At 33.4% G+C, this 26370-nt stretch overlaps 1 protein-coding gene across 1 annotated transcript; it reads right to left on the reverse strand.

The window, feature by feature from the left end:
- Positions 1–120: 120 nt before the first annotated feature.
- On the reverse strand, positions 121–26370 carry LOC110441967 (the record flags this gene model as incomplete). The annotated part of the gene is made up of 15 exons (XM_021485293.1): positions 26295–26370; positions 25428–25602; positions 20831–21071; positions 19351–19475; positions 18487–18619; positions 18092–18277; positions 17162–17275; positions 15121–15265; positions 14532–14706; positions 14024–14282; positions 12964–13088; positions 8273–8396; positions 7125–7310; positions 2635–2748; positions 121–363 (listed from the first exon to the last, which is right to left on the reverse strand). Coding segments are annotated over exons 1-15 (2421 nt in total), but the record flags the coding sequence as incomplete, so codon positions are not given.

The raw sequence follows: 26370 nt of genomic DNA on the forward strand, positions 1-26370 counted from the left end.
AGTGGTTGTTGTTGTAGTAGGTGTAGTTGTTGTTGTAGTAGGTGTAGTTGTTATTGTAGTAGGTGAGGTTGTAGTTGTTGTAGGTATAGTTGTTGTGGTTGTTGGTTGTGTGGTTGTTGTAATTATTGTCGTTGTTGTTGGCCCTGGTGGTTGTTTTGTTGTTGTTGTTGGGGTCGTGGTTGGTAATGTAGATGAAGTAGATGTTGGCAAGGAGGTAGATGATTGTGTCTCGGAGTCACGCAACGTCCCCACTATTTCCGAGATTAATGGAAACGTAGTGTCTGATGTATTACTACACTGGTTGTCCATTGATAAATCCCACATCATGGCTCCCCCGTATCCTTCTTGTATTAACCAGCTCGTCTAGTAGACAAAAATCATTATATCAAGCATACATATAGTAGTTGTATTCCAGATGTTATTATAAAAAAAAGACAAAAACATACTGTGTTATAGTGTTAATAATAAGCTTCTTCTGAGCTTTTTTTCATCTCGTATTTAACATATAATTTGTTAAATGGACATCACGAAGAAGCATATATTTTAATGACCTTTTTTGCAAATACTGCGTGAGTATATTAAGTGAGTCTCCTAATGGAAAAAGACAATCGGATTTCGTTGATATATTTTCACACACAAAATGTTTTTATTGATACAAAAGGGGATCCCTTCTCATGTCTTTGCCATACATTTTATACGGTAGTAGTTTGTGACATTCTAATGATGCAAAACACACAATTTCATTGTAAACAACAATGCTTGCAGTGGAAGAGTCGGTGAGTGAAAACTGTTACAGGATCAGCTACTGGGCGAAGAGTTGAGTTGCCGAATGGTCAAAATAAACTGAAGGAATCGCGTTCGGTGCAGGTGAGAAGTTTTATGAAATGCCCTAGCAATCGGAACAGACATTCTTCTGGATAGCCGGTAGGAGGTTTAATAAAGCTAACGTGGAATCTAGCGAAGTGGTGTTTATGTTGTGAATAAGCATTTAAAAGCATTTGTGTGGCTAGTATGTACTTTGCTATGTTAATCGGCATGTATCGGATTGAATTCACTATGAATTTCTAGGTGATGCGGAGGGAAGAGATACATTAGATTACTTGTTAGTCTGATTTTGCGATTGGGACGTCCGTGCGTCGGATCATTTTGTGATGCAATACCACGCGGAATACGATGGTCTAATCGAATTTGATAGTAATACAGTGCGGCCATGACGTATAACACAGATTGTGCTATATTGTTTCCAGGCCCAGTTAATTGATATAGTTCTATTGTATTCTTTATAAAAAAGGCAAACTTTATTCACATTAACGATATAAGAACATCACAATTGCTGTCCGGGATGATAATACCGGAGGAGGAAGGACCCAAAATCGGAACACATTATATAAATTGTAACATATTAAATACATGATTCATTTACGAGTTCAGATAACATCAAAAAACGTATTAAAAACTGAAAATGGCGCGTGCGGCCGAGGATTGTGTCTTCTGTTTCGGACAATAGGGATAAAGTCAGACTTTGGAAAAACTTTTCTTAACAGAAAGTCCAGATAGTAGGGACGAGGCACATTTATTACCGGGATCGAACCACAGCGAAGTTAAGGCTTTTTCATCAAATGGATAATTCCTAATATTACACTTTAAGATGTAAAACATGTAATAAATTGGACTGGATTTTTCCAACAATAGTGAAAGTATGCACGGAGGAAAAATTACTTATAAATCACATGAGCACATGAATTTTCGACAATAAACCTGTGTATATGTCCAAATTTACGTTGGGAAATATGAAATTGATATTTTCGACATAAAGTGTAATGAAAACTTACATTTTAAACAAAGCATTAATTATGACAAAGCCCTGGCAAGTTTAAGATATTCATTACGGATATACCTGTCCCATGCACTGCAGTTTTTCATATCTATATTCACCTCCCCTTAATTTCGTTTTGGATAGAAACGATATCACAGTTGGGCCAAAACACTTCTGTTGATCTGATAGGGCAGTCGGTAGCTATATGGTAACAATCTGAAGTCCAGAGTTAGAATTTCCAGTCTAGCCCTGCTTTATTTTAAATCTCAGAACATTGTTCTTTGCTTATATTTGTTTATTCTATCTTAATTTTTGTTTTTGCTTTTTGCATATAAGTTCCGGGATGTATGTGTATCTTTTCATAAATGATTTATCAAAGCTATTTTCATGTCGGAGAAAACAGATTCTAATGCTAAGTTACAAGTTTTTTGCAGTGGTACGGGGATCCTAAAAGCATTTCCTCGAGGCATACGACAAAGTAGATTTTTTGAGAGCTCATCATTTTACCTTTCATTGACCGGTATACACCTATCTACTTCCGTTTCCATGCCTGTCTGTATATTTTTATCAACTCCAAATGGATACATATAATTAAATGTTTCCATATGTTTAAAATGGGCATATTTTCCGTTGACGGATTTAGTGCGTTGATATGGTATTTTAGAGACTCAAGAGAAATACATTTACACTGTGTCAACAGTCCTGGTGTAGCAATTAGATCGAGGTAAAAACCTTATGTTGCATGGACTACGTGGTCAAAGGAATCGTGGCAATAAACCATAGCAGCTGAAACAGATATTTAACTACTGACTATTCACCTTTTCCGACAGACTTTGTGGGTCGTCATATGCGATCCATTGGTCCCCGAGAACAAGGTATGGCACACCATCGTCACGGTACATCATCGCGCCATCCTGTATCAGCTCATTGATCTATTTGCATTGAAAAATATGTTTAAGACGATAAGGATTTGATAAAAGATATCAACATGCAATCAGAAAAGACAACAGCTAATTTATTTATTCTTTTAGCTTCACATTAATTATTACACAGAATCAACGAGGGACATATAGCATCGTGCCAGAAGTATTCGCAATTAGACTCGATTTGCACTGCATTCTGGAATTTTTTTGGTGCCTATTATTGCCACACTGAAATGAAATAGGACACCCTGAAATGGAATTCATTGATATTTCATGATGTAGACATTATTTTTATTCTCCGTGAAATTATATACAAAATGTGTTGACTTATCCTCGGCATTAAATCCCGCTGCCATTATTTTAAAAGATAAATTTCATCTGAATAACTTGTCATAACACAAATGTATCAAATTATTTTCAAATTATTGTTTAGTAATATATCTTTCAGTAGACATGAAATTGTGTTTTAATTCCCATGAAAAAAAGTAAAAATGCATGAGAATTTAGAATATTTTTGGCACGATGCTTATTGTCAAGATGTTTCTTTTTCATTCATTGAGTTATACCACGTAATGTATGTGTTTGTAAAATTTGTACGCGAATTATCACAGTATACAATGTATATGTTTAATACCATGTTTCATACTATACAATAGGTTTAATGCGATTTATCACAGTAAACAATGTATATGTTAAATGCAATATATCACATTATACAATGTGTATGTTTTATGCAATGTATCTTAATTACTATACAATGTATATGTTTTATACGATGTATCACACTATACAATGTATTTGTTTTATACAATATATCACATTATACAATGGGTATGTTTTATGCGGTGTATCACACTATACAATTTATATGTTTTATGCGATGTATCACACTATACAATGTATATTTTTTATGCGATGTATCACACTATACAATGTATATGTTTTATACGATGGATCTTACTATACAATGTATATGTTTAATGCGATTGATTACAGTAATCAATGTATATGTTATATGTGATGTATCACACTATACAATGTATATGTTTTATGCGATGTATAACACTATACAATGTATATGTTTTATACGATGGATCTTACTATACAATGTATATGTTTAATGCGATTTATTACAGTAATCAATCTATATGTTATATGTGATGTATCACACTATACAATGTATATGTTTTATACAATATATCGCATTATACAATGTGTATGTTTTATGCGATGTATCTTACTATACAATGTTTATGTTTTATGCGATGTATCACACTATACAATGTATATTTTTTATGCGATGTATCACACTATACAATGTATATTTTTTATGCGATGTATCACACTATACAATGTATATGTTTTATACAATATATCACATTATACGATGTGTATGTTTTATGCGATGTATCTTACTATACAATGTTTATGTTTTATGCGATGTATCACACTATACAATGTATATGTTTTATACGATGGATCTTACTATACAATGTATATGTTTAATGCGATTTATTACAGTAATCAATGTATATGTTATATGTGATGTATCACACTATACAATGTATATGTTTTATACAATATATCACATTATACAATGTGTATGTTTTATGCGATGTATCTTACTATACAATGTTTATGTTTTATGCGATGTATCACACTATACAATGTATATGTTTTATGCGATGTATCACACTAAACAATGTCTATGTTTTATACGATGTATCACACTATACAATGTATATGTTTTATACAATATATCACATTACACAAATTGTATGTTTTATGCGATGTATCACACGATAAAATGTATATGTTTTATGCGATGTATCAGACTATACAATGTATATGTTTTATACAATATATCACATTATACAATGTGTATGTTTTATGCGATGTATCACACTATACAATGTATATGTTTTAAACGATGTATCTTACTATACAATGTATATGTTTTATGCGATGTATCTTACTATACAATGTATATGTTTTATACCATGTATCACACTATACAATGTATTTGTTTTATACGATGGATCTTACTATACAATGTATATGTTTTATGCGATGTATCACACTATACAATGCATATGTTTTATGCGATGTATCTTACTATACAATGTATATGTTTTATGCGATGTATCTTACTATACAATGTATATGTTTTATACCATGTACCATACTATACAATGTATATGTTATATACGATGGATCTTACTATACAATGTATATATTTTATACGGTGTATCACACTATACAATGTGTATGTTTCATACGATGTATCACATTATACAATGTATATGTTTTATGCGATGTATCACACTATACAATGTATATGTTTTATGCGATGTATCACACTATACAATGTATATGTTTTATAAGATTATCTTACTATACAATGTATATGTTTTAATGCGATGTATCACACTATAAAATGTATATGTTTAATGCGATGTATCATACTATACAATGTATATGTTTTATACGATGTATCACACTATACAATGTATATGTTTTATGCGATGTACAAATGTATCATATATCTAATGTTTATGTTTAATGCGATGTATCACACTATACAATGTATATGTTTTATGCGATGTATCTTACTATATAATGTATATGTTTTATACGATGTATCACACTATACAATGTGTATGTTTTATACGATGTATCACACTATACAATGTATATGTTTTATGCGATGTACAAATGTATCATATATCTAATGTTTATGTTTAATGCGATGTATCACACTATACAATGTATATGTTTTATGCGATGTATCTTACTATATAATGTATATGTTTTATACGATGTATCACACTATACAATGTGTATGTTTTATACGATGTATCACACTATACAATGTATATGTTTTATGCGATGTACAAATGTATCATATATCTAATGTTTATGTTTAATGCGATGTATCACACTATACAATGTATATGTTTTATGCGATGTATCTTACTATATAATGTATATGTTTTATACGATGTATCACACTATACAATGTGTATGTTTTATACGATGTATCACACTATACAATGTATATGTTTTATGCGATGTACAAATGTATCATATATCTAATGTTTATGTTTAATGCGATGTATCACACTAAACAATGTTTATGTTTTATGCGATGTATCTTACTATATAATGTATATGTTTTATACGATGTATCACACTATACAATGTGTATGTTTTATACGATGTATCACACTATACAATGTATATGTTTTATGCGATGTACAAGTGTATCATATATCTAATGTTTATGTTTAATGCGATGTATCACACTAAACAATGTTTATGTTTTATGCGATGTATCACACTATAAAATGTATATGTTTAATGCGATGTATCATACTATACAATGTGTATGTTTTATACGATGTATCACACTATACAATCACTATACAATGTATATGGTTTATGTGATGTACAAATGTATCATATATCTAATGTTTATGTTTAATGCGATGTATCACACTATACAATGTGTATGTTTTATACAATGTATCACACTATACAATATATATGTCCATGTCATACCATTGATCATAAATACGTTCGATACCATACTTCCGCCATGTATATGATTTATATCACGTTTTTATACCATATCTTATAACAGACCATGTAAATGTGGACGCTTTTATCATACCATGTTTTGTATCATACGACATTCGCATTCGAGAAAAATATCGGTATTCTTCTAACACATAAAATATATATGTGATATATTTTTTCTATCTATAACATTTTGAAACTAGTTACATATACAACAACGAAATTTGAATCAAAGCATTTGGAATATAATAGCGTTATCTTTGGCGCCATGTTCTAATGACGTCAGGCTTGACAATAAGGCTGCGCGCCATTTTGAATGATCTACTTACCACAATGCTACCATTATCTATATTAGTATTTGCTTTCGTAAGTGGTATGAATTGTGTTGGTATATTAAATCCTTTATTTGTTAGAGATGTACCAAAACAACCACTTCATCTGCTACTGTATCTGAACAGAAAATCTGCGGTTTTGAATGAGGAGAATAGAAAGTGCCGTTTTGATTGGTCAATACCAAAGGTGATATTCTCACACTGTGAACACGGTGTGTAATATTGAAACGTGATATAAATTTACAGTGTGAATGCTATTTCTTTTACCAAGTTGATAGAATTCGAAATCTCACCGGCAAGAAATGAAATAATAGTATGTATTACCAATCCTATATGTTTCAGTGTTGCCAGCAGCACTGATGAACATGCTAAATGTTATGAAAATAAATTGTAATAAAACTATTGGTTATCTGTGAACAATTCAAATGACAAAGAGAAGTATAGAGTATCTATATAATACAGTGAATGACCTACCTCGCAGTATGACAGGTATCCGGCTACCTTAGTGTATGGACCGGAATCAGATGGCCCACAAGCATCGGCAAATAGACCATTATTACTAGAGTCGTCCAACGTAAATCCCACGCCGAAGGTTGGTAGGCCGATATTCAGCTGTTCCTTCGCCGCACCAACACTTGTCCAGTAGCTGGCCGCCCACTCCTGTTAAAACAATTCGCATTTGCGTCGTGTTAATTTATGATCTTTGTTAGAAGCGTGCTTGCTTATCCTTTTACGGGTGTATATTAAGTTGATTCAGATAGCTTTGATCCATTTATTAAAATATATATCAACAGCTGATTATTTTATATCATACATATTACCCGATACAAAAATATACAAATATATTTAGTTGAATATGACAAAAACGCCGTTACGTTTCATTGGACATTTTGTCACTTTATAATTGCATTTGCTTTGCTTTCCTTCTATATAAAAACAACTGTTACTGCGATCTATCGTGAAGTCATAAAAATTGTGACGTTATAACCTCATTTTTGGTGACCAATTCAAGAGGCTTGCTATTAGCTGTTTCATTCAATGAAACGATGCCTCAAATTTGAAGACCAAGTACGATATTTCAGTATAAAGATATTTCAAAATGATTGCTTATGTATCTGTATAGATATTACATTAAGTATGAGGTCCTGTTTTTTCGGCAATGTTTTATCATTTGGGTACATATAATCCTTTAACGATGATTTCAGTAACACAGAAGTTTTGAATTTTCAAGAAAATTACCTCAGTTATCCATCCGGCTAATTTGATTAATAGAAAAGTTCAAAGACAGAATGTAGGCATATATAATGACTGTTCATGTCAAGAAAAGGTAAAATCAGAGAATTCTTGGATTTGAAAGTTGAATGCAGGAATAAAAAATAAAAGTACATTCCTTCGGAATGGGGTCCCGAAACGTATCAAAGCTTACTTTGTAACATCGTTTTGTTTACGTGTTTTATATCCGTTTATCAAGCATTGCGAGAAGTTAAGAATGCCAATAAAAATACCGAAATTCCGCGGAACTCTTCAATAAATACATAGACGGAAGCAAATAAAATTAATTTACAACTCATCCTCAAATCTTTAGTAGATGAGTTAACAATCAGTGTGTTTACAGTACATACTATTGTACGTTGGGCGCTGTCGATGCTACTCCCAGAGCGAGCGTAAAGACGACTATGGTGGTCTGTCGACTTGTACCAAGGGCCATGCATGCTGAAGGTCATCACGTTGATCCAGTCCAAGTTTCTGTCAATACCAACGAATTACTTTATAACAATTGCTGTGACCAATTAAACTAGTTGTATGATGGCACATGTAGGATGTATGTAACATGATTAGTATGGCCAACAGCCATCCCTAGGAATACAACAAACAGCAAACACCAGGAATACTATGGGAGTGTGTAACATGTTTATATTCCCAAAGCAAACACCAAGAATACTATGGCAGTGTGTAACATGTTTATATTCCCAAAGCAAACACAAGGAATACTATGGGAGTGTGTAACATGTTTATATACCCAACACAAACACCAGGAATAATATGGGAGTGTGTAACATGTTTATATACCCAACACAAACACAAGGAATACTATGGGAGTGTGTAACATGTTTATATACCCAAAGCAAACACAAGGAATACTATGGGAGTGTGTAACATGTTTATATACCCAACGCAAACACAAGGAATACTATGGGAGTGTGTAACATGTTTATATACCCAACGCAAACACAAGGAATACTATGGGAGTGTGTAACATGTTTATATACCCAACGCAAACACAAGGAATACTATGGGAGTGTGTAACATGTTTATATACCCAACGCAAACACAAGGAATACTATGGGAGTGTGTAACATGTTTATATACCCAACGCAAACACAAGGAATACTATGGGAGTGTGTAACATGTTTATATACCCAACGCAAACACAAGGAATACTATGGGAGTGTGTAACATGTTTATATACCCAACGCAAACACAAGGAATACTATGGGAGTGTGTAACATGTTTATATACCCAACGCAAACACAAGGAATACTATGGGAGTGTGTAACATGTTTATATACCCAACGCAAACACAAGGAATACTATGGGAGTGTGTAACATGTTTATATACCCAACGCAAACACAAGGAATACTATGGGAGTGTGTAACATGTTTATATACCCAACGCAAACACAAGGAATACTATGGGAGTGTGTAACATGTTTATATACCCAACGCAAACACAAGGAATACTATGGGAGTGTGTAACATGTTTATATACCCAACGCAAACACAAGGAATACTATGGGAGTGTGTAACATGTTTATATACCCAACGCAAACACAAGGAATACTATGGGAGTGTGTAACATGTTTATATACCCAACGCAAACACAAGGAATACTATGGGAGTGTGTAACATGTTTATATACCCAACGCAAACACAAGGAATACTATGGGAGTGTGTAACATGTTTATATACCCAACGCAAACACAAGGAATACTATGGGAGTGTGTAACATGTTTATATACCCAACGCAAACACAAGGAATACTATGGGAGTGTGTAACATGTTTATATACCCAACGCAAACACAAGGAATACTATGGGAGTGTGTAACATGTTTATATACCCAACGCAAACACAAGGAATACTATGGGAGTGTGTAACATGTTTATATACCCAACGCAAACACAAGGAATACTATGGGAGTGTGTAACATGTTTATATACCCAACGCAAACACAAGGAATACTATGGGAGTGTGTAACATGTTTATATACCCAACGCAAACACAAGGAATACTATGGGAGTGTGTAACATGTTTATATACCCAACGCAAACACAAGGAATACTATGGGAGTGTGTAACATGTTTATATACCCAACGCAAACACAAGGAATACTATGGGAGTGTGTAACATGTTTATATACCCAACGCAAACACAAGGAATACTATGGGAGTGTGTAACATGTTTATATACCCAACGCAAACACAAGGAATACTATGGGAGTGTGTAACATGTTTATATACCCAACGCAAACACAAGGAATACTATGGGAGTGTGTAACATGTTTATATACCCAACGCAAACACAAGGAATACTATGGGAGTGTGTAACATGTTTATATACCCAACGCAAACACAAGGAATACTATGGGAGTGTGTAACATGTTTATATACCCAACGCAAACACAAGGAATACTATGGGAGTGTGTAACATGTTTATATACCCAACGCAAACACAAGGAATACTATGGGAGTGTGTAACATGTTTATATACCCAACGCAAACACAAGGAATACTATGGGAGTGTGTAACATGTTTATATACCCAACGCAAACACAAGGAATACTATGGGAGTGTGTAACATGTTTATATACCCAACGCAAACACAAGGAATACTATGGGAGTGTGTAACATGTTTATATACCCAACGCAAACACAAGGAATACTATGGGAGTGTGTAACATGTTTATATACCCAACGCAAACACAAGGAATACTATGGGAGTGTGTAACATGTTTATATACCCAACGCAAACACAAGGAATACTATGGGAGTGTGTAACATGTTTATATACCCAACGCAAACACAAGGAATACTATGGGAGTGTGTAACATGTTTATATACCCAACGCAAACACAAGGAATACTATGGGAGTGTGTAACATGTTTATATACCCAACGCAAACACAAGGAATACTATGGGAGTGTGTAACATGTTTATATACCCAACGCAAACACAAGGAATACTATGGGAGTGTGTAACATGTTTATATACCCAACGCAAACACAAGGAATACTATGGGAGTGTGTAACATGTTTATATACCCAACGCAAACACAAGGAATACTATGGGAGTGTGTAACATGTTTATATACCCAACGCAAACACAAGGAATACTATGGGAGTGTGTAACATGTTTATATACCCAACGCAAACACAAGGAATACTATGGGAGTGTGTAACATGTTTATATACCCAACGCAAACACAAGGAATACTATGGGAGTGTGTAACATGTTTATATACCCAACGCAAACACAAGGAATACTATGGGAGTGTGTAACATGTTTATATACCCAACGCAAACACAAGGAATACTATGGGAGTGTGTAACATGTTTATATACCCAACGCAAACACAAGGAATACTATGGGAGTGTGTAACATGTTTATATACCCAACGCAAACACAAGGAATACTATGGGAGTGTGTAACATGTTTATATACCCAACGCAAACACAAGGAATACTATGGGAGTGTGTAACATGTTTATATACCCAACGCAAACACAAGGAATACTATGGGAGTGTGTAACATGTTTATATACCCAACGCAAACACAAGGAATACTATGGGAGTGTGTAACATGTTTATATACCCAACGCAAACACAAGGAATACTATGGGAGTGTGTAACATGTTTATATACCCAACGCAAACACAAGGAATACTATGGGAGTGTGTAACATGTTTATATACCCAACGCAAACACAAGGAATACTATGGGAGTGTGTAACATGTTTATATACCCAACGCAAACACAAGGAATACTATGGGAGTGTCTAACATGTTTATATACCCAACGCAAACACAAGGAATACTATGGGAGTGTGTAATTTGTTTATATACCTTACAGCAAACACACGGAATACTATGGAAGTCTTTAACATGTTAATTTATTATACCTCTACTGAGTTTTCCTTACATAAAAACAATACGATAACATGTCCTTTTCCCCTTAAATCACTTAAATCTCTCTATCTGAGGGCTACTCCCTCCCCAAAATAGGACTACCCCCTGCAAGGAAGGACTACTCCCTGCCAGAAAGAGGACTAATCCCTCATGGATTTTTTAGGCGGAGCTTATAAAATTTCAACAAATGTGAACATTTGGTAGGCGGGGCCTTCTCCGTGACGCAGATGACATCACAATTCAGAACCAAACGACAACAGCAAAAATGGCATCGGTGTAGGTGGTTTTGATAATCTTACTGATGAGGAATTACAGCATATTATGGACGTTAAAAGTACAGCTTAAATTCAAAAGCTGTTGTTAAGACTGCAGTGAATTTACTTCAAACTTATTTAACAGAACGGAATGCCGGATGCCTCAACGATTATGGGAGAGCAGGCACAGTAAAGATGAACGTGTGTCCATACAAATTTTATGCAGAACTTATAAAAAGTTGATGGGACTAAATATGCTAGGAAAGCAATGGTGACGTTGCACACAGCACTTCCAATTGTATTTTTTCTCTCTTTGAAATCGTTTAAAGAAAAAAATTAATAAATTCATTTGTTAAATTGCCTTAATTTGTTTCGTTATAATAAAACAGTTTTATAATAGGTAATTTGGGAAATAGCAAATTTATGGTCACCCATGGAAAAAACTATTTCCCTCGGCGCCTCTGGAAATAGTTGTTCACCTCGGGGGACCATACATTTGCTATTTCCCTCATACCCCGTCTATAACTGTTTATACCCTGTGAGTGTATACCGAACAACAATCCCAGGGAAAACTCTTTATGTAGCTTGTTTATATACTAAACAACCATCCATAAGACTAGTCTGGTAGTGTGAAACATGTTTATATTCCCAACAACCATCCATAATACCCTGAGATTGTGTAACATGTTTTTATACCCAACAACCATCACTGAGAATATTCTGGGAGTGTATGACATGTTTAGTACAGCTAACAATATTGAAATCATATTTCCCATTCGAGTCTCAACGGTAAAGTCAATAGACATATACCATAGCTTCGACACGTTATGAGTTTTTAAGGTAGGGGAGTGTATGATCAATTTTGTTTATACTTACTGAACCATGGCGTTTGTATCATAGGATTTGTCGATTATGAATTTTTCAGGGCTGACGGATGCTGTTAGAAGGAAACTATCCTTACCAGAGCGCAAGCATTCTGCATCGAACGCACCTCGAAGCATCTATTCATAAATGATAAGAAACGACTTTAACAATGATAAACGGCAGAGCTTTTTGTGTTTGTAGTTATATGTTTGAAATAGCTGTGTACCTATGACATTGCTTTAAACATAATGACTTTTTTTATGGGGGAGAAGCCGTGTGCTCAAAATAAAATATTACAAAATATGAATAATTATAAAAAATGTGTACATAAAAAATCAACACTTTAGAGTGTCAAATTGCCAATCGTCTTGTTAGTTGTTTTCATGATGAAATAATTATGATGAAACGAATAGATATCGAAGAAATGAATAACTGCACCAAAAATAGTTTTACGATTTACTTGGTGAAAAGCTTCTGATCGTTCAACGAAAGATATATCTAAAATGTATGTATAACATGTTACTATAGTGTACATGTGTTTGTCGTCGCCTTTTAAATATCGAACGAAATATCGTATAAATATGTGGATTCTGTGCTATTCTTGTGTCACCTAGAGATCGTATAATCGTTATAAGAGATATAAAGATATTGTCACATTATGATAATAACACATGTAAAGAGGGGTAAACACATGAGTCGTTTTGAGATGTAAGGTACAAAATTATACGAGCACAGTGCTGTTCTTTTAGTATCTAAAGTCAAACTTGAATTTTGTAGAAACTGTGTCCTGCATGAGTTAAAAGACAAAATGAATCTCAAAACCATCTTAAAAGACTCTACCAAAAACCAAAACCTCTTCACCTTTTACCTTAAATCTTGTTTTTATATAAACCGATCGATTTGCTAACGGAATAAGGCATCCCATGTAACGGTTCATCTTAAGTCATTCCTCAAAAATACAAATCAACATAACACTTCTTGAGCACAAACACTGTTGGAAAGGTTGTCTAAACCCTAACACAAGAGGAAGGACTTCTATGCAAACAATTTGCTGACCGCGTCGCAAAATTACCCTAATCAGTTCTCCATAGAGGCGACGATCTGTTGCTGGGCGAGAACCTCTTCTGAATGCTGGGTATTGCCAAGCAAGATCCAGCCCGTCAAAGTCGTAGTTTCGCAGGAAGGTGAGGACTGACCTCACAAAAGTAAACATCGAGAGGCGGTTGGATACCATGTTGGAGAACGCTGCACTACCTTCCTCCCAGCCACCAACAGACAACAGAGTCTTTATGTGAGGGTAGTTATTTTTTATTCGGCTGATTTGACGATATCTGTACAAGAAAAGTAACATACCATCAACAAAATATTGCCCAAGTTTTCATAAAGGAGAATATAACTGAGAGTACGGCACATTTGTATTGATAAGCAGGATTTTTCTTCTAAAATACCGACTGACTAATTATTTTCTGTCCTCAATGCCACATATTGGGAGATGAAAAATGAAATGAGTTGAAGTGCAAAGGAAAACCATGCAGGTAAGCGACTTTCAAATGAGAAAATCAACTGTAAGGCGTACTTACAGCTTTAAATCTTGGACGAATATCGGTGCCAGCCTATCATGGCGGACCGTAGCGTAGGCCACAGTGATATGTGTACAAAGGGTTGGGTCTATGTCCCAGGGGGAGAACTTTCCCAGACTGGGTCGATCCACGGACCACACGGTGAAGGTACATACCTTTCGATATGTGCTGGGCCCTAAAACTCATCAAATATCAAATGTCAAACAAAAATAAACAAACAATTCCAAACAATAACTGTAAAGTTCTTTAAGATTCCATGTTTCAATGCAAACAAGACACGAGAGAATACCACTGTTTTTATGCTCAGTAATCTCCCCTATTTTTTTCAAATATTACTGGTGCGACCGAACCAAGGTATAACGTGTGGTCTGGTAGCTCAGTTTGATAGAGAGACATTTTATTGATTGGAGGTTTAGTGTTCGAATCTTGGTTTGGACTATCGCACTCTCACACTCGGAAAGAATAGAAATAATGCAAGAAATCATAGGTACAGTTTATATAGTTAGAGCCCTTAACACAGTTTAATCAAAAGTCATTGTTTTGTTAATATGGTCCTTACTACAGTTATAAACTCGTTGTGTTTCCTTACTTGGTTCTGCAGTTTGAAGGGTGTCCTTGATCTGACGTGCGAGCGGAAATCTATTCACGGAGGAGCTGCATACACCACTGAAATCGTCCATAGATAACTCCCAGACCATGCTACCACCGTATCCCTCTTGAACGAGCCATTCGGCCTTGATATAACGTAAAAATATGTTAATATACAGTAATAATACACAATGCAAACATTCATTGATTTTGTATAACCGAATATAAGTACTACTTTTCCGTATTGTTTAAACGAACATGTTGTCAAATAATTTGTGTACCGTATATATAGGGGATCTTACATTTATAAAAGGAGTTATTATTTGATATGAAACGAACTTCTGGGCGAGTGGCATATCAAAATATTGAAACAGTTTATCAAATTTAATTTGACATGGACACTCATGTAATATTCTGTTTATCACATAACAGTCATAACTAGAAAATAACTTTAAGCACAATTATTTGTTATCAGCTGACTCTATTTAGGTCAAAACCAAAGTACTTCGATCATACAACTGTCGTTCTGCGCAGTGCAAAGTAGTCCAGTGCTTTTTTTTTTTTTTTTACTGATGCACAGTTTTAAATGCAATGGAAATTATAATGACAAAAGAAATATTTTTAAATTCAAAATATGTTAAAATATGTTAAATAAAAGTAGTACTTGTAGTAGCGAAGGAACATGTTCCAACCGGTTTTGACCAATCACAGCAACTTTAGGTTTTGTTACAGGTGTGTATTACCATAGTTATGAAATGACCGTAAAACATAGTAAAACGGGTCGCTTATGTGACAAATTGACCCAACCTCACAAGCCTAATTTATTTTACATGTTTAAGGAAGGAAAAATTCATGAAAAAATACCTTGAACTACAGAAGTTTTTTTTATCTAGCACTAAATCTGTGATAAGGTAATTAAATGAGTATTTTTCATTTAGAACAATGAATAGAGGTAAGTTTAATTGCTTATAGAGGTACAAGAATAAGGTAGAGAAATTTCACTTTTATTCATATCTGATAACATACTTGGAAGCTATTGTATTAATTTGTTCTGCATACCTTTACCAAAACTCATCAACTCCTTTTTCAAAAGATGCATATAAAGAAAATTAATACAGGGACTTTTAAACTTCTCAGAAGAGTACATCCTTTAGAATTGAACATTCAGTTGGTGTTCAAACTGACTATGAGTATAAACTGATAGCAGTTTAACCAACATATCAAATGAGTGTTTTTGATTATATGCTCGTGCAACGTAGATATCAGCCTTTATCTGAAGAGCGTCTGTAGATTTAAGCGTTAAAATCATGACGTTATAATATTAACGTCAACAATAGGTAAATGGCATTCACAGTGATAGCTGTAATGAACGCTATCTGCATGTGGTATAAGAATTTATATGAGTTAAATAAGAATTGAACTTTATTTTTTCAATTTTACACCGGCAAGTACATTGAAAAAATGCCGTTCAATCCTTATATTTACATTCTAAATTTTTAGATATCACTGACCTTAACAAAGAAATTCCCTTACATTTTCGAAATTGAACTGTTTGTATCGTCAGTGCAAACGAGATTGTTGGAACAGCCTAACATCACAAACATGTTTGCTCCTAATGGTTGTTACATGTATATAGAGGCGGGAGGACTTTATATCCCTATAAACACAATTTATTATGGTTATGCTTATAGAGGGGGAAGTGTAAATATATTAAATACCCTCCCGCATTGGATATTCGTTAGAAGCATGCATTTTGGCGACGTTAGGCTGTTCAAGAAACCTAGTTTGCCCTGACAACACAGACATTTGAGTATAGCAAATGTAAGGGAATACCTACATTTAGACCAATACTACATGTAATTATGAAGTTTAGAATATTAATATATCTTTTGAACAGCATTTCCCAATGTCAATGGAGCCCTATTGTGTTTCGAGGATTATGAATATAACCAATTAGCGTTCATACTGACATGAACATTGAAGAAAATGCCGTTCAACCCTTATATCTGTAATACTGTGATTGATCCATTGAGAATGCTTACCTTATCTGCAACACTCTGCTGGTCATCATAAGCTACCCACAAGGTGTCGTTGACGTAGAAAGGAACATTATAGCTCTGGTATGACTGACCGCCTTCCTCAAGGAGCAGACAAACCTTTCAACAACAACGGTATACCGACCAAATTATACTGGCCAAACGATGATAGAATTTGTCTTGTCAAGATTTAGTCTTGTCAGTTTAGTTTCGAATATCCAATTCATTGTATCTTGAAAAATAAACTGGAATGACACCCAGTGCCTGTGGTATTAGAGAGAGGCGAATGTAATTATAAGTAGTAAATAAAGTATAAGTATAGCAGTTAATTCGTATATATACATATAGTATTAGATAGCAGTAGCTGTAGCAGTGTTTACACTAGCAGTTATTATTGCATTTTATAGCAGTAACTGTAGTAATACATATAGCTGGAACATTAATAGTATAAAGCATTGCCCTAGTAGTATATCAATTTGTAACTAAAGTAATAAAAATAGTAACTGCAGCATGAGATTGCAACGATAGCTATGGAGATATACTAAAGCTTAAATATTAACTAAGGGATAGCAGACAATGATGATGCGGGAATACCTTCCTCCTGTGTGTTATTTTAAATCAGCTGCGTATCAAAATAAATAGTTTACATGATAAAAGGATGATGATTTTTTCCTAAAAATATAATAAGTTTAATTGCGCAGAGTTAATCCGGAAACGTTTGCCCTTTGACCTATTCAAACCTAATTTTTTGTTCAGTGGTAGTTTTGCCCTCTTCAGTTGAAATATTATTCAAAAAAGGACGTGTTCTAATATTTTTATAAAAGTTTTTATGCATCCTCATTCCGTAGGGAGGGAGAGACGAGGGGATAACATACGAGTTTGGCGAACATTTCCGTGTGTAGTATATATATTGTGCGTAAGCCCGTCAGTACCTACCTCGTAGTACGCCAGAATGCCCTTTATCCCTGTGAACGGACCCGCGGGGCTTGGTCCAACGGATACAGCCCCTATATCATAACTAGCTGAATCCAACAGCTCAAACCCAAAAGCTCCAAACGATATTCCTATGTTGATTTGTGCCTTTGGAACTCCCTGTTGCACCCAGTACCTCGCTGCCCATTGCTACAATAAACGCAATATCAATCGTTGATAAATAATCGGATATACATCCACCTACTGATTTCGGGAGTTTTCAACGAAAATCAGTTTGATAACGGGGAAACATTGAGGAAGGTGTATGTTTAATTAGTTAGAGCTTAAACATTTAAACAAAACATAGTTTGTAGAAGTAATTTCATTTCAATTTGTCGTCTTAGGAATAGCACATTTACCATATTGATATAACTTTCCATCTCCGTGTCAGTTGGCCTGTCGACAAGGGTGCTGTGGTGGTAAGTCCGATTGTCAGGGTAACCCTGTTCCCGGTATAGGTTATCAGTTATTAAGTTGATGAAGTCCAGGTGCCTGAATCATATGCATGAAGATAATATCAGCTTTCTTTCACCAAAATAAATCACACTGTAAACTGATTCTGAATAAAACATAAAATCTAAATATATCATCTGTTGTTATTTATCGGCAATTATTTTATACACCTTTTTCGTATCTCTTATAATGTGATATCAATTTATCTACTTTAGAAACCGAGTTGACAGATAGGAAAAACATCACGATATTTTTTTATTCTTGCTCCTTGTCATAGCATAGCAGTCCTTCACGTGTACCGTATGGGAAAAAAGTATCGTTCGGATATTCCTATTTCATAAAGACTTAAATTATGATTCAAACAAACTTATTGTTTACTAAATGATTATTTTTTTATGTGGAAAAGTCGAAAATTTTATCTTGCCTGGCAACATCTATAAAAGTGAAAAATCAAAAAGTAAAACATTGTCTTCCTTCGTTAGTTACCTTTTCGTTAATCGATTGGGCAATATTAACAAGATAGACAACACGACAGGTGTTTAACTTAATATAAGCTTAATGACCGCTAGATATACCTATGGAAAGTGTACAATCTATAGAAATGTCAGAACTTCTATGAAGCTGGTTTAACACACCTTAGAGCTTTATACTTTACAGAAGAATTAAATGCAGTAACTCATCTTTAAATGTTTAAGAATTACTTTCTATAAATACGTTTTAAAGCGTTTTAGTTAGTGACCCATTTATGTAGGAGTACGGCGGATACTTACTGAACCATTTCTGGAATATCATAAACAGCATCGATGTTTGATTTCAGTGTTCCCACGGTAGCCGTCAGCAGCTTACGTTCTTTGCCAGACTTTTCGCACTCTTTTTCGAAAGCATTTCTCAATCTCTAAAAACATCAGGAGAAAATTACAATCTAAACTGTTTTAAGATTTAATTGGATTAAGATTAAATATCTAAAAATAAAATATTTAGATTTTAGATTTAGATTTTGATTCCTACTAAAAATATTCCAATCACCGTACAAATGGATGGCACAATCCAAAAGTAATTCTGTCCAAATCATTTATGTAGGCTACTTAAGTGAAAATGATACAAGTTGCATATGCCTCTCGGCTATAAAACATGTAGATCGTATTGTGGATAAATAAATTGCGGGCAAACGTAGACGACATAATGAATTTAATTTAACGACGTGTGACGCATTTCTCTTTCAAATAACCTTTTGTATATACACCTATTCGTATATCTGATAGTGACGTATATATGGTGTTGCTATTTATCAACCATTTTTATTTTATACCTCTTTCGTATCTCTTATAATGACGTATCTGTGGTGTTGGTATTATCAACAATTATCACTTTTACCTATTTTGTATATCTTATAGTGACTTTTATGTGGTGTTGATGTTTATCGACAATTGTTATATACACCTATTCTTATATTGTTATTAATCGACAATTATTACTTTAAACCTATTTTGTATATGTTATAATGACGTAGATGTGGTGTTGTACTCGACACTTGTTATATATACCTATTCGTATATCTATCAGTGACGTTTCGATGGATAAATTAACATTAACAGAAATAAGAGAACTGGTGTTGAGTCTCAATTTTATATAATATGTGTACATGTACCACTTATTTTTTTTAGTAGCTTGTTCATCAGGTGTAGTGTACAAATCTAACAATCTTGTATCTGGGTTGTTGACAGTGTAGTACATTGATCCTACACAAAATGGTATTAACAAGGTTATTTATATAGCATATTAGTCTTACACGTAATAACTGTGGTTTGTCTGATTATCTTGTTTTTTAACACAAGTGTACTTCAAAGGTTTGGCTGGTTTGATAAATCATAAATTGGTGAAACATTATTAGGATCTGCGATAAGGTTTTTCTATTTGATACATGTGATGATCAGATGTATGAGCCTGAGAGTAAATAAGTCAAAATGTGTGACGAGTTTTAGAAATTCTATCTCAATTGAAAACGAACTTAAAATAATATCAGCACATCATCATTTTTGACTTTTATGTTTTGATTTATTTTGTGTTTCTTTATTTCTATATCTTTGTGAATATTGTAAAAGAAAAACACGATTTTCGATACCATTCTTGAATTCTTAGACTTGATCTTTGATAAAATATGTATGTAATAAAACAGGCATAACACATTACCACTAACTCGTAAGACCCTATAAATCCAATAAGTAATGTAGAAAAAGAAACAAGACGAACCCTGCAAAGACCTGAATATTGTGATTTGTCCACACGGGGTTTGTCGATGGCTGCAAACTCCCAGTCAAGGTCTATTCCGTCAAACCTATATTTGTTCAAGAACGGGATGGTGGATTCCACGAACTCGATCATTCTCTTTGGTTTAGCTACCATAGTAGCAAAGTCGGGGACCAGCCCTCCTAAAGCAATCATAACCTTTAGGTGGGGGTTGGCGTGTTTGAGGTCAATAACTTCCTTGTAACTGCAACACAAAAGGTGAAACATAATCGTCTATTAGTTTATTTCATGCTCACGCGTGTTCAATACGCCTTACCGTACAATTACAGGGCAACCTGTTTGTTATTAGATTATTATTCATTTATTTGTCACGCTGGCATTGAGGGCTGAACGGATTCATTCCCCGATGACAATTTCAAAAATCGCTCCAATACCTATTATTGGTTAAATTGAAATGCTTTGAAAGTAACAATACGACCACTTTACAGCTTTAAGTAATGGTACATTATTGTACGCAATATAAAAGTAGTTCCAAGGGCTGAGATTTATTTGTGTTTATGAAGTTACGAAAAAGAAATGATAGGATTAGAACTTTGGTATACTTGTTTGCCCTTTGGAAATTGAGATATGATATCGCGTAAACTATTAATAGGCAAGTGATTCCCTACTATTGTCAACAGAAAGTAGCAAAAACTTAAATAACGTTCACTTTATGTAGTTTGTCGACATGTTTTACTTATATTCATCCAGTCGTTCTTGTTTTAATCAAGTAAAACGACTTTTATGACAACTAATGAAACAAAAATGTCTGTAATAAATGAATACGGTGGTTTATAAATACCCACAGGGATTTGATAGTCGTTTGTAATTTCGTTAACTCGATCTATATTAAAACCGTTCTTAATGTCTGCAGCTCGTAAGCAAAAAGCAAGTTTATTTTTCTATATATTTTTATACACGTAGTCTGTGATCTTTATTAAATTTGCATGTAGTTTGTCTGGAATAAATTTTCAGTTTGTTTGTAATTTTAATGTAGCTTTATTGTAATTTATTTTTATGTGTGTAGTGTTTGAAATGTTATGTGATTACTTTCACATAGTTTTATGTAATTTATAAGTAATGTGTTTGCAATTTGTAATTTGAATGTAGTTTGTATATTCACAAACTAAAATTCTTAAAATTGTCATTTAAAAAATTCCGTAACCATCCAAAAGCACATGGCACAAATATTGCAGCATGAATATACTAATAAGTTGCCACTACTTGACCAATGTTTTAAAGAATTTGATAAAGGAAACAAAACGTACTACATTATGTAATACGGATAACGGAGATCAAATAATAGTAAAATTAAAAATCATTAAAAACAATATGCAAAGTTAGAACTACGCTTAAAAGAAAACTGCTAGATTTGCTTCTTACTTCCCATAAGAAATTAAACGTGTTTAATAAAATAAATATATGCTTAACTGTAAGTACATGGCATATCGATAAGGTGTATTATAAACAAAGTGTTTCATGTACTGTTAAGGAACAAATCATTATTTCTTTAAAACAAACATTTACAGATTGTTTAGTTGATAGCTTTAAACAGGGTTATAGTGATATATAGGATGTGAGAATCGTGATTCCCATTTAGTGGTGAGGCCCTTCAGGCAATTCTACCATCATGTAGGCGATTTGTTCTATCGTAATTCCATTTTCCGATTGTATTGTTACAAAGGAGACTATGGAAAGATGCCAAAATACTTTTAATGTTTACACAGTGTAAGTTGTGCTTACATAATACAGACATGACGTAGGTACTTTCATAGATAAATACACTGAAATGTAACATCTTTTTGTATTGTGTATATGTAGGGTTTAATACATGTTGGCATATGCATAACTATTTCATTTCCTTGGGGGATCTAAACTATAGTAGATACCCACTTATTTTGCTTTCTATGTATACGAGTAGTCTGCTTGTAACCTTTTAAGGGTGTACTGACGTGAGAATTTGAAATATATATATATATTAAAACTTTTAACAAGTGTTTTTGGAAAAGTGAGTCAATGGCATCATAAAAAATGCAAATATATATGAAGGTCCGTGTGCTCGTTTGTAAGTTATGATCGGTCAAATATATCAATATGCCGAACAAATTCTTACAATATCTTTCAAGTCTTTCCAAAATCTATGAATGTTTGCAAAATTGATAAAAAAGCATTTTCTTCTAAATGAAAAATAAATACTATTCTTTCACCACTTCATCGAGATTTAATGTTGTATAGAAAAAATCTGTTATAATTTTTTTTTAATATTCGATGGAAAGAGTGTTTCTCTTCCTTAATAGCCCCCAAATACAAGGAGTAAGGCGAACGTGCTATTTTAGCTTTATTTTTGTGTGATATTTTCACATTTTGCAGAATAAAATGTCAAAAATGCTTCAATTAAACTAGGTAAGCATAAATTAACAATATTTTATCAATTATCGACTTTGTTGCATATTATTTTCATTATCCTGAACATTTAAAACGTGTACAGCAAAACCCCTTCTATAAGCTAAAATTAAATACAACGACATTGTCGGGTAAAGGTCTAAAATCACAAAGGGTTAATATCTAGCATTGCATGAAAATTATCTTTTTTGATATTTAAATGACTGCCGCATGCTTTTAAAATTAATCATATCATTCTGAACATTTGTTGTAAAAAAAAAACCGTTACGCTGGATCTGAACGCGATTTAAACCTCGGAAGAGTACATCCTAAATGAATAACTCATATTTAAAAAATATATAACTACATATAATCGATGTTTGTTTTCATTTTGTTGTTTGTAAGGAAGAACTCATCAAAGCGTAAAAATAACTGATTAGATAATAAAGGTTGTTATCTTTATCACTGAAGTACAAAACCAGCATTTTGATTGAAAGATAATGACACTGTGCGCTCACCAAGTTATATCAATAATGTTGAACGGATATCAAGTTATGTTTGTCATTCCATGTATTGATACATGTTTGCATAACTTTAACTCTAATTGATTGCATCATAACAAGTGTATTCTAATCTAAATAAAATCAAAAGCATTATATAACTCTAATGCATTCAATTTCAATTGACAGAGATAAGATCCTATTCACAATTCCTGTGCGAGATTGGTGGAAAGGACGATAGAAATAATCCTTTTGATTTTTCAATAAAATTTACTGAAATGAAATAGAAATGATCTAGCAATGTTTGGGCCAGATTTCGTTTGAATTGCTAAAAACCAGATACTTATGTCTGGCAATCATTAGTGCATTCGTGTATTTTACATAATCTATGTATGTACATTATAGTTGTACCAATATACTTTGTATGTTACGTAAATTATATCCGTACATCATTGTAATATGCGTGTATGTTACATAACGTATGTATGTACATTACGATTGTACCAATATACATTGTATGTTACATAACTTATGTCCGTACATCATTGTTATATACGTATATGTTACATAACGTATTTATGTCCGTACATCATTGTTATATGCGTGTATGTTACATAACGTATGTATGTACATTACGATTGTACCAATATACATTGTATGTTACATAACTTATGTCCGTACATCATTGTTATATACGTGTATGTTACATAACGTATTTATGTACTTGATGATTACACCAATATGCATTGTATGTTACATAACTTATGTCCGTACAACATTATCGTAGAAAAAAGAATCATTTCTTGTTCCGCTGATGAATAAATAAAAGCACCTACAAACCAATACAGACGTAGTTTTCATTTGAACATCAGTTCCTAAGCGATTATCATAAAGAATGAGCTTAATTATTGTGAACTAAAATGTGTTAAGGTTGAGTTTTAATAATGTAATCAACTTTGGTTGAAGTATTTAAAATAACAGGAGAAAATATTTGTTATATAGGGACAACCTTGAATTTATTGTTAGGACAATTGTAGATAGGTTTGTTCACTAGCGAAAATCTAACAACATTTAAAACGTTTTTGTTGGTGAAGTGACATTTTCTGGTATCTGTGAATCTCTTTACTAGGAGCCTATTTGTAATTTGTGACCTGACATATTTCTGTGCTTGCGTACTTTGTCGTCATAATATTGCTGACGTTAATTATTGCCATGGTATGTAACATCTCTTAAAAAATAGGCCCAAGACGACACCACTGTTTTGGTTGTTTCTAATAATCATATTATGACGGAAGGACATATTATTCCATTTTTATAAACATATCACATGATATATATAAACTGCTATATATACAACAACAAAAACATATGTAAATTATTATGTTAATGATATAATCACAAAATAATAAACTCAGTTTTCACATAATCCATAAACCATGTAGAACTGTATAATTATTTCACCATTATACAATTGATCAAGGAATCATACATTTATTAAACAATAGATGAGTCATTTTCGTGTTTTTTTGGAAAGTCGTTCTTGTATACTTTTATCTTTTATATTTTAGTCTTTTTTGTTTGATTTGGTATTTTTAACAACCATCCATGTTAAACATCACTAGATATCAAAAAAAGAGATAGATAAGGATATGCCTACAAAATAATGGATACAAACTTACAGATCTCTATCATTAGGCGTATACTCTGTTAAAGCGTTATCTTCGATCCAGGAATATGCTACGATTATATGTGTACAAAGCATAGCGTCGATGTTTGCCGGACGGAAAGTTCCTAGTCCAGAATGGTATATTGAGTTGAGGTCATAGAAACACACTCGGCGGTAGCCCGCAAACGCTGTCAAAAAAAGGAAATAAATATAAAACAGAGGACAATGACAATAAGCTGATTAATGCATTTATAATAATGTAAAAGAAAGCAATCAGTACCGCATGGGGTCAGGATACAAGAGCTCTTTACGATAACCAGGTTGGTCAAACACACATTCAGGAGAGAGAAAAAATGGCGATACTGCAAACGATAACAGGAACCGTTGTCACATCAGGATAGGACAAAATACTCCTATCTTTATCGATAGGAAACAAAACAATAACCACATAATGATTTTTCCTTACAAATCTAAGAAATAATACCTGTCACCAATGTTACAGGTATCATAAAATAACCCTAACCCTTAGAGTAATTTATAATATACATATGTATTAAACTGTCACTCATCTCAGCAATATATTTTATTCCAATAGTGGACCAATCGCATCAAACACATTTATGTTACATGACAAAGAAAATATGAAAAATTACTTACCAGACGTCGAAAAACATAAAACTAATATAAAAACGAATTGTTTAGCGAAGTCCATCCTGTTTCAGTAATGGTCGAAAGAGCCAAGCAATGTGCTTGGCTGTATCCTGTGTCGGAAATCGTCGAAAGTGCCAAGCAGTTTTCTTGGCTGTATCCTCTCTTAGAAATGGTCAAGAACCGTTCTTAGTTGTTGTAAAATCAGTATTGCATATTTAACGTTCTATACATCGCATTGCGTCTGTGCAAATAGTCAACGCGTAGACTTTGTCAATTATGGCAAGGAGTTCCACTGCCTCTAGCAT

This window comes from Mizuhopecten yessoensis, unplaced genomic scaffold (assembly GCF_002113885.1).
Source record: "Mizuhopecten yessoensis strain PY_sf001 unplaced genomic scaffold, ASM211388v2 scaffold716179, whole genome shotgun sequence".
Classification (NCBI taxonomy): domain Eukaryota; kingdom Metazoa; phylum Mollusca; class Bivalvia; order Pectinida; family Pectinidae; genus Mizuhopecten; species Mizuhopecten yessoensis.